The 9908-nt window shown below is 39.4% G+C and overlaps 1 protein-coding gene across 1 annotated transcript; it reads right to left on the reverse strand.

The window, feature by feature from the left end:
- Positions 1-3227: 3227 nt before the first annotated feature.
- Positions 3228-7458, reverse strand: LOC109162312 (double-stranded RNA-binding protein 2-like). Its single transcript, XM_019311044.1, has 3 exons — positions 7088-7458; positions 4411-4630; positions 3228-4113 (listed from the first exon to the last, which is right to left on the reverse strand). Exons 1-3 carry the CDS (start codon positions 7331-7333, stop codon positions 3482-3484), a joined length of 1098 nt encoding a protein of 365 aa, XP_019166589.1. The 5' UTR covers positions 7334-7458; the 3' UTR covers positions 3228-3481.
- Between the last annotated feature and the right edge of the window lie 2450 nt (positions 7459-9908).

Here is a 9908-nt window from a genome sequence, read left to right on the forward strand (position 1 = left end):
ACCGTTGGGCCATAAATGCAGAAGATGACCGTTCCACCAAAGAGACGTAACGACCGAGCAACGACTCTTAGCCATAATTACTATTCATTGTAAGCCTTAATCAAGGGATTTAAGTCTTTTCCTTTGAAACTCCCACTTCCCCTTGTATAAATAGGTGAGGAGGAAGTCGAGAGAGGGGACACTCCGTCTACTACAAAATCAAGCATAATATTAGCAAAATACATATCAATCTTCTTGTTTATTTTTCATTTTTCGTATTTATCTTTCCGGTGAATTCACCAACTCTTTGGTTGTGTTGGATCTCCGTGGACTGCCAAAAGTCTTAAAACCAACAATTATAATGAATTTACTTATGTATGAACTTATCATATATAATCTTGCATTGATATACTTTCAAATATTTATTTAATTATAAACATTGGGCATTAACTCATTCACGCAATGCGCGTGTAAAACTAGTATACTATACTAATAAGAGTCAATAAAATTAAGTCTATAATGAGAAATAAAAAGTATCATTTCAATTATTTGATTAAATGAATGGTTCAGATTATTTTGATTTTAGTATTTTTCTTTGATTTTCCTACTTTACCCTCTATTATATTTTTTTTTTCCCTTAAATACCTTCACATTACGTTCAAAAAAAAAAAAAATACCTTCACATTTCGTCAGCATAAACTTTAGTAACTGAATATTCACTGAACTATTTATTATTCTTAACTTACTCATTGATTTCCATAAGGAAGGTCTTAAGTTCGAACGTTATCCCAATCAGAGTTGGTATAATTGTTGAACATATACTATGAATATGTTAAATTGTATTGAATAAAAAATTAACGTGAACTTTGATCAATTAATTAGTCATATTATACATAACATTCAAAGTTGAGCATCAAAAATTACAAATAAAAAATCTTAAAAATTATTTAGAGGAAGGGAACCTTAAAAATCAGAACCTTGAAAATCATTTACAAATAAGAAACCTTGAAAATCATATTGTTAATATAATTAATTCTTTTCTTAGTGAATTACAACTTTCTAGTGGCATTCGACCTTTAGCAGCAACGATGTTGGTCTAGATTTTTGTAATAGTATTGGCATTGTTTACCAGTGTAGATACGAGTTGTGGGCAGTGCATGTTTGAAATTTCAAAATGATGCAATGAGTGGTAAAGTCAAATTGTCATGTTCATGGAAGGTAGGTGATCCACATCAAACAATACTGTAGCAGCAAAACTATGTTCACAAATGGGCAAATGATTTTCCGCTCTTGTGTGATTTGTGGACTATTACATAGGCCACAAAAATAGTGTTTACTAAGTTACTACTTGAGCTGTGTAGTTTGCAGAATATTACATACGAGTGAGGTTCAACCAGAGCTACTCGAGCTGTGTGGTTTGCGGGCTATTACACAAGAGTGATGTTCAACCAGGACTACTTGAGCTGTGTGGTTTGCGAGCAATTATACATGAGTGATATTCAACCAGAATTACTTGAATTGTGTGGTTTGTGAGCAATTATACATGAGTGAAGTTCAACCAGCGCCACTTGAGATGTGTAGTTTGCGAGTTATTACACAGGAATAAGGGTTTATCCAGTCACTACTCAAGCTGTGTGGCTTGTGAGCTATTACACATGAGTGCATGCAGGTTTTCTTTCCCTCACCACCCAAAAGAAAAAAGATTTCCCAGGTTCATTTAAAGATGGGGGAGTCAAAATGTGAGGGTTGAGAGGGAAATATTTCAAATGGCCATAAATGAAGAACCAGCAATCATTTCCCAGTTGAGTATCCCCAGGGCTCAATCATTGAACATTCCAAGAATCCATGCCCCCAACATTTGCAGAAACTCTGTGACCTTTTACAAGTTAATTTGACCAGAAACTTGGCACTGAGAATGGAGTTTGTTTTTCATTGTTTCTGCTATGCAGTCTCTGATCAGTCACTTTTGATTGAGAATGCCTGTTCTGTGATAATTTAACTAAGTTGGTCAACAATTTATGAGCCATGTCTGGGAAATTTGGAATTGATTTCATTACAGGGTAGTGTTTCACCATGCAGATGAGACATTATGTGGTCCTGTAATGTTTTGGAAATCCATATATAGAAGTAGGCCTTCACTGATGCTACAAGAAGCCCATGCCGGATATGATTGTGAAAATTTACTGCCTTACTTTTACCTTTTGCTTATTAAAAATATGTAAACCTGGAGACCAACCCTAACTGAGTTGGTTAGCCTATTGGTTTAATAACCACAAGGTTCCACCGATGAGAGGCCGTTTGGTTTGAACCGATTAATTATGGATAACCTATGCTGGTTTACCTTCTTATGGTCCTTGATTAGCTATGAGCAACCTAAGCTGGTTTACCTCCTTATGGTCCTTGATCAGCTATGAGCAACCTAGGCTGGTTTACCTCCTTATGGTCCTTGATCAACTATGAGCAACCTAGGCTGATTATCTCCTTATGATCCTTGATCAGTTATGAGCAATTTAGGTTGGTTTACCTCCTGGTCCTTGATTAGCTATGAGCAACCTAGGCTGGTTTACCTTATTATGTTCCTTGATCAGCTATGAGCAACCTAGGCTGGTTTACCTCCTTATGGTCATTAATCAGCTATGAACAACCTAGGCTGGTTTACCTCCTTATGGTCATTGATCAGCTATTAACAACCTAGGCTGGTTTACCTCTTTATGGTCATTGATCAGCTATGAACAACCTAGGCTGGTTTACCTCCTGGTCCTTGATCAGCTATGAGCAACCTAGGCTGGTTTACCTCTTTATGTTCCTTGATCAGCTATGAGCAACCTAGGCTGGTTTACCTCCTTATGGTCATTAATCAGCTATGAACAACCTAGGCTGGTTTACCTCCTTATGGTGATTGATCAGCTATGAACAACCTAGGCTGGTTTACCTCCTTATGGTCATTGATCAGCTAGCTATGAACAACCTAGGTTGGTTTCCCTTCTTATGCTCATTGATCAGCTATGAACAACCTAGGCTGGTTTTCCTCCTTATGGTCATTGATCAGCTATGAACAACCTAGGCTGGTTTACCTCCTTATGGTCATTGATCAGCTATGAACAACCTAGATTGGTTTACCTCCTTATGGTCATTGATCAGCTATGAACAACTTAGACTGGTTTACCTATTGTGATCCTTTGCCAGCTAGGCTCACAAGGCGAAGTTTACCCTCTGCACGAGATAACAACAGACATACAACCTAGAAATAGCAGCACTACAGAACATGAATAATATGAAACTAGTTTAATTGTCATATCCTTGAAACAGGTCAAGGCTACCCTCATAACAGCAAAAATTTAGTAGCATCTGAAGCTAAAGTGACCTGCTTTAACTACAAGTTTACACCAGGATACAGCATTAACAGCAGGGGGAGCACTGAGATTAAAATGAAGTAGGCAAAAGCAAGACTAATAAAGCAAAATTGTTAAAAGTGGGTATTTGAAGATTTCAGCAAAAGTTATCATATTTGGAGCTGTTCCAAGCACCTCAAGGCTGTTGATTCGTCGACCTCGATGCATTCAGACTTGTTTGTAGTTTCCTCGGTCTTGGACAGATGTGCAGTATTTGCGACAGCTTCCTTTGTGGGTGTTGGAGCAGCAAATACAGGAACAGCCTGCCTGATGCAGACAGGTGGAGCGACCCGAACAGGTTGGGCACGCACCATTTGAGAGGGGTGTGCAGGAGCGGGAGGTGCTGAGAAAACAGGAACTGCTGTTCTTACTGTAACGGGAGGAGCAATGCCACGGTGGTAAGGCGTTCTATATTGTCGAGCAGGAGGATATGGAGCTGCCCCCGGTGCAGAATAGGCGTGGCTATCACCCGTGGCTGTTGATGATGACCTGTGCCGAGGAATGGTTTTCTGGCAAATTAAAGGAAGGATTTTGGATGTGGGTGCAGGGTGACACCGAGGGCTCGACGACTGAGAGCTAGGAATAGGGAACTTCTTCTGGAAAGGTATTGAACTAATGCTAGAATTAGCCATTTCTATCTTTTCCTTGGAGCGGTAGTTCAGTAAGGCCCTTGCGATCCTCATCTGCTCCTGCTCATCAGTGTTCTCGGGCTCAGATGACAAACTCGCATCTTGCTTCGCCACTGTCGGGAAAAATACAATATTGTCACAAAAATGGCTCATAGCTTTTTACAATGGAGAATTCTTCATGAAATTCAGAAAGAAGCGTATATAATCTCGGGAGGTTTACTTGCAAATTGTCCCTTTATAGCTACTCCATCAAAATTTAAGAATAGCAGTAACAGTTTAGTGAAGGAAAAACAGGTGAAACTAACAAGGAAGGCAATGTGTCCCACGAGGAACTAAATGGCCTTAAAGGGACGAACATTAATTCGATACTTCCTATGTCGGTTTTCAATTTTGTAGAATGGGGGACTCACATTGTTTCAACGACGACCAAGCCGCCAATGCAGCATTCTTCTCAGCTTGTTTCTTGTTTTTGGCTGGTTCCCCAGTAAACGTGATTCCGGCTAGCTCCACTGTTCCTGTGAAGACCGGATGGTGTCCAAGGCCCGATCTGAAGGTTGCATATTGAGGCAAAGGGGCTCCAACTCTTTGTGAAATTGCTTGTAAGAGGTTTTTATACACTCCCGTTTCGTCCTACATTCAGCCCGTTCAATCAACAAAAATAATCAACTTTCAGCAATCATTTCGAAACAGCTTAAACAATAAGTTGCAACAATCTAAATAGTAAATACATAATATTTCTTAGTCTGCCAAGTTTCCAAATCGACCCTTCAGATTGCTGACCGCAGAAATAAAGGGAAGAAAGAGCGGGCAAGTGAGTGCGTGTTCCTTTCTTCCGAGTAAGAAGTGAAAGTCAAGTTCATAACTTTGAATAGATTCCGAGATAAGCAAAGACACATATTTTCTTTACAACTTTTTATCTTAAAACGGAGATAGGCAAGACCTGATATTTCTACCTACCCCTACATTTTTTTCCATTCGATCCTTAGTTCCAATGCAAGAATTCTTAGTTTAACCATGTTTTAAATGAAACCACATCCAAATACCAAAAACCTACGACTTTTATTTTGTAATTATTTGAGAAGAAATCATGTTAAATGAAGTTTCAACCTTGTGCCTTGTAAAACCCAACCTTGATAGAGACACCGGTTGACTTGGTTTTTTTTTTTTTTTTTCTCCTGTAATTATCATTTGTCCAACATGGCAGACTACCAAACCATTTAAAATTATTAAAAAAAAGAAAACAAAAGAGTAGTTCTTGATTCAATCAATTGAATTATCCGATTTCCACACAGCCTATGGAAGTGAACAAGGACATGCAAGTCCACCTCAATAAAAGGTTGGAATTAACGTTTTCCTTTAGTTTTCAGGTCTTGAACCCCACGAAACACCCCCCTCAATAGATTAAAGTAAACTAAAACTAAGTAGATGAGACTGTAAATACAAAGAGTAGTTTAATTTCACTTCCTAAGTGCCCCGCAGAAGATTTCCCACATTATATTCAATGTGAAATGTCCCGATTGGTCATATCTACTTCAATCTTAAACTACATGCACGAATGAAAACCTATACATATTAGCAAAAGTCAACAATGTCCCTGATCAATCTTTATTATATCAGATTAACAAACTTCAGAGCAGAAATTAATGCAATATGAAAAAAGAAAAAAGAAAAAAGGGCATCATCATCCCATACTGCCAAACTGATAGTCAGCCCACCTTGAATCAAGTACATTTGTTTATATAGTTAGGTAGGATTAACCCGCATTTTTCAATGTAATCATACTAACTTTTGCATTTTAGTTTATCCCTAAAAATAAAAAAAAAAAAACTGAAAAAGTCAATAGTTTTAATGTGTCTTTATCATGTGTTCATGTAATTGAAGGTTGGGATTAGTTTAAGCATTCAATCATTGAATATTAGGTTAAAGATCTGAGGCTATAAATGTTGAAAACAGAGTTTAAGGTTACATACATTTTATCCAAACTTTTGATACTAAAATTGCATACAAGCCACTACTACATCAATTCACCCAAACAAAATGCTTGTTAACTCCCTTTTCTTTGGGTGCATTATTTAAGCAAAAGGATTGTATATCCCCGGGCCGGGATAGCACTTTAGCATTTATCACTTCCATAGTTGTATGGATTAATTACTTAAGTCACTTAAGCACGGGGTCGAGAGTTCAAACTCATGTGTATGCAGCAATGCCCTTAGGAGAGGTGCCCGAGCAAGGCACTTAAGCATGAAATCTAGAGTTCGCCCTTAAGAGAGCAGTCATAAATAAGACCAATGCCCTTGGGAGAGCTGCCATGAATAAGACCCAACCGAGGCACTTAAGCATGAAAGCTAGAGTTCGACCATAGGAGAGGTGTCGTGAATAGGACCCAACCGAGGTACTTAAGCATGAAATCTAGAGTTCGACCTTAGGAGAGTTGCCCTAAATAAGACCCGACCCGACCCGACCGAGGCTCTTAAGCACGAAATCTAGAGTTGGAACTCATGTGTATGCAACAATCAACTTAAGAGAGAAAAATTCACAAGCATTCATTTTGGAGTTGAAAAAATGGCCACAAAATCATATTCAATAATATAATATATTAAAGAAGTGCCCCATAATTTAATGAATTTACTACAACACAGTACAAGAAGACCCCAAAACAGCTGTTAAGCAAATGTGAATATGATATTAATTATGGTCCCTCTCAAGAAACTTCCCCAACTTATGTTTTCCCACTTATCCCAAATTAGACCAACTTCTTTTCATGAAATTCCAGTGGCATTACAACCATATCCAAAAGCTAGTGTGACTGTGTGAGGACATTATGGTCATTTCCTACGCCATTAAATTCCACCACCAACCTCAGAGCCGGTCATAGATTCCGGTCATCTTAAAAAGGTTGTCGACGATAACTCCGACCAGCGCACGCTAGCGCCGTCAGTATCGCCGGAAAATCAAGAAATCAGTTCCCATTTCAAAGCTTGAGCCTTTGGCAATCCATTGCGGAAATAATGCAAAAGTAAGGCTATAAATTAAAGCAATTTCGCATAACGAGATGTGGGATGAGAGAGAGAGAGAGAGAGAACTCACGAGAATTCGAGCGGCCAGGGAGTGGGAGGGGCCACGGTGGGAGAGGGAGCTGAGAGCCACCTCGGCGGCGGCGTGCTCCGCCAGGCGGAGGGTGGGGCAGTAGTGGGGGCTCTCGAAGGACTCGCCGTTGAAGTTAACGATGGCCTTGAAGCGAGGGGCGTGGTCGGGGCCTTCCCTTATGCAGATGTAGGAGGGCAAGGTGAAGCAGCTCCGCTGCGCCAGCTCCTGTAGCTGGTTCTTGTACATTTTCCAGCGCAGAATCCGATGAGTTTTCCGGCGGGTTGAGAGAGAGAGAGAGAGAGCGAGAGAGAGAGAGAGAGAGGAAGAGAGGTTGCAGGGTGTGGCGTTGCTACAAAAAAAAATGAGCAAGGATAGGACAATGAGATGTATTTTTGTAAGTTTGTTGTTTTTAGAGGGGCAAAATTAGAAATACCAAGAAGTTGAGGGGGTTGAGCGTCAAGAGAACGTTAGACTGCATGGATAATACAAAAGTATTCCGTGGAAAAGTAGAAGTGACAGTGTGACACTCTTTTTGTTAATTTGACCCTCTTTTGGGTTTGTTGGGTATTAGTCCACCCAAAGTTTATTATTTTGAGCTCATATGTTGACATTTCTTAGAAATTAACGTTATTAGTGTGTAGTCCAAAAAGGAATTTATGCCAAATTTTGTTTCTTCTTTTACTTTCCTAGTTTTCAAGTTATTGGAACAATTACTAATTGCTTTGGTTGAGACAATAGTCCATTTATTGTGTGTTTCAAGAAAAAATAATATACCCACAAGTAAAGGGGAGTATCGAGCATGCATGTATACGTGCACGCACACACACACATATATGTATATGAATGAGATTAAGTGAGAAGAAGCGCCCAATAACAATTGGGTGAAATTTGAGCAGTTGATATGTCCAGATCCACAACTCTAAAAAAATAACATACTCACAAGTAAAGGGGAGTGTTGAGCATGCATGCACACGCATACGCGTGCGCACACATATATAGGAATGAGATCAAGTGAGTAGAAGCTCCCGGTAAAAGATGGTGTTAAATCTAAACCGTTGATCTATCCATATAAACAATTAAAAAAACATTGGGAAATCACAATTTTGGTCCCTCAATAACTGTCAATGTAGTCCCTAGTTTTCAATTTCAATTATGCACTTGTAATATAACATTGTGCACATGAAGAACAGAACTGTGCACATGAATAGCAAAACTTATACACATGAAGAACAATATGAAGTGGCGGGGAGGGGGGGGGGGGGGGAGGGGAGGGGAGGGGGGGAGGGGGGACCAGCGAATAGTTAAGAGATACATCAATTCTCAATATGGCTTTGGCACCAAGCTGGAAAACCAGTAAGATCATCTTGTAGAGTTCGAGTCACGTCTTCTAGTGGGAGGTCAAGGATGTGCATGCCTTTAGGGTATCTTCTGGATAGGGCTCACTACAAGAAAAATCACGAATCACGACGGAAACGTCGCGACAGAGCGTAATCCGTTGTCGATTCACAACGGTTTTTGCGACGAAACATGTTCTGTCACGATTTTGCATCGGAAATGGTAACGGAAATCAATTTCGTAGCGATTTTTGGCGCGAAGTGAGAAAAAACCTAGGAAATTTTGGCGCCCACATTTTGGTGACAGATTTTGCGACGGAATTAAGTTCTGTCACCACAACGGCGACGAAAAAGGCAACGGTTGATGGTTCCGTTGCGGTTTGCGACAGAATTGGCAACGAGAATTTATTCCGTTATGATATTTGGCGCAAAGTGGAAAATATTCCCACGTAATCTTTGCACCAAGGAATTGACGACAAAGGCTGAAGACGGAAATTGCGACGAGTATTTTTTCCATCGCGAAAATATTTATATTCTGAAGTAACGTTTATTTTTTGCAACAGAATGGAACGACAGAATCAATTTCATCGCAATATATTGACATGTTGGTGACAGAAAATGCGACGCCCTACATGTTTGTCGCGTTATGGCGATGGAATCGTAACGGAAATTAATTCTATTGCGATTTTTGATGCAAAGATAGATTTGATGTTTGAGGTTAGGCGAGGGAACTTGCGGCGATTGTTCTTTCCATCAGTAAAATATTTAATTTTTAAGTAAATTTTATTTTCGCTACGGAATGAGATGACAGAATCAATTCCGTTGCCAATATGTTAACACATTGGCGACAGAAAATGCGACGGCCCACTTGTCCGTCACGCAACGGCGATGGAATCAGCAACGAAAATTCATTCTGTTGCGATGTTGGGCGCAAAGATAGATTTGACGTTTGAGGTTGGCGACGGAACTTACAACGATCGTTTTTTCCGTCGCTAAAATATTTAATTTTGTAAGTAATGTTTATTTTCGCTACTAAATGAGACGACAGAGCCATCTCCATCGTGGTCTGATGGCACCTGGTATAGACTTTCAAATGGAAAGTCCCAGGATCGACTCCCATCCTAAGCATGGGTCGGAATACCCTTGAAAAAAGGGCGGTCCCGGAAGGTCTCAGGCTCGATTCTCATCCCAAACATGTCCGTCGTGCTACGATGATGGAATTAGCAACGGAAATTAAATTAATTCTATTGCGACGATCGTTCTTTCCGTCACTAAAATATTTAATTTTTTAAGTAAAATTTATAGCTTTTTAATGGTCGAATTTTGCACTAGGTTTGGTAATACAAGTGGAAAATTTTAAAAATTTAATGTAAAATTGAAATTACATATGAATTCATATGCTATAATTAAATTGCATAAATTTTTTAATCACTACTCCAGCCGTCCTATTTTACTTATTTTACTTTCCTTTTTAGTTAGTTCTGAAA

The sequence above is a fragment of the Ipomoea nil genome, unplaced genomic scaffold, assembly GCF_001879475.1.
Source record: "Ipomoea nil cultivar Tokyo-kokei standard unplaced genomic scaffold, Asagao_1.1 scaffold2928, whole genome shotgun sequence".
Lineage (NCBI taxonomy): Eukaryota > Viridiplantae > Streptophyta > Magnoliopsida > Solanales > Convolvulaceae > Ipomoea > Ipomoea nil.

What these genes read in the sequence shown, in the direction of transcription:
- LOC109162312 (XM_019311044.1), bottom strand. Translation starts at nt 7,333, where the DNA reads ATGTACAAGAACCAGCTACAGGAGCTGGCGCAGCGGAGCTGCTTCACC. An exon ending in CCCTGGCCGCTCGAATTCTC is followed by an intron (nt 4,631 to 7,087) that starts GTGAGTTCTCTC and finishes GGCTGAATGTAG; the next exon opens with GACGAAACGGGAGTGTATAA. An exon ending in TTGGTCGTCGTTGAAACAAT is followed by an intron (nt 4,114 to 4,410) that starts GTGAGTCCCCCA and finishes TTTTCCCGACAG; the next exon opens with TGGCGAAGCAAGATGCGAGT.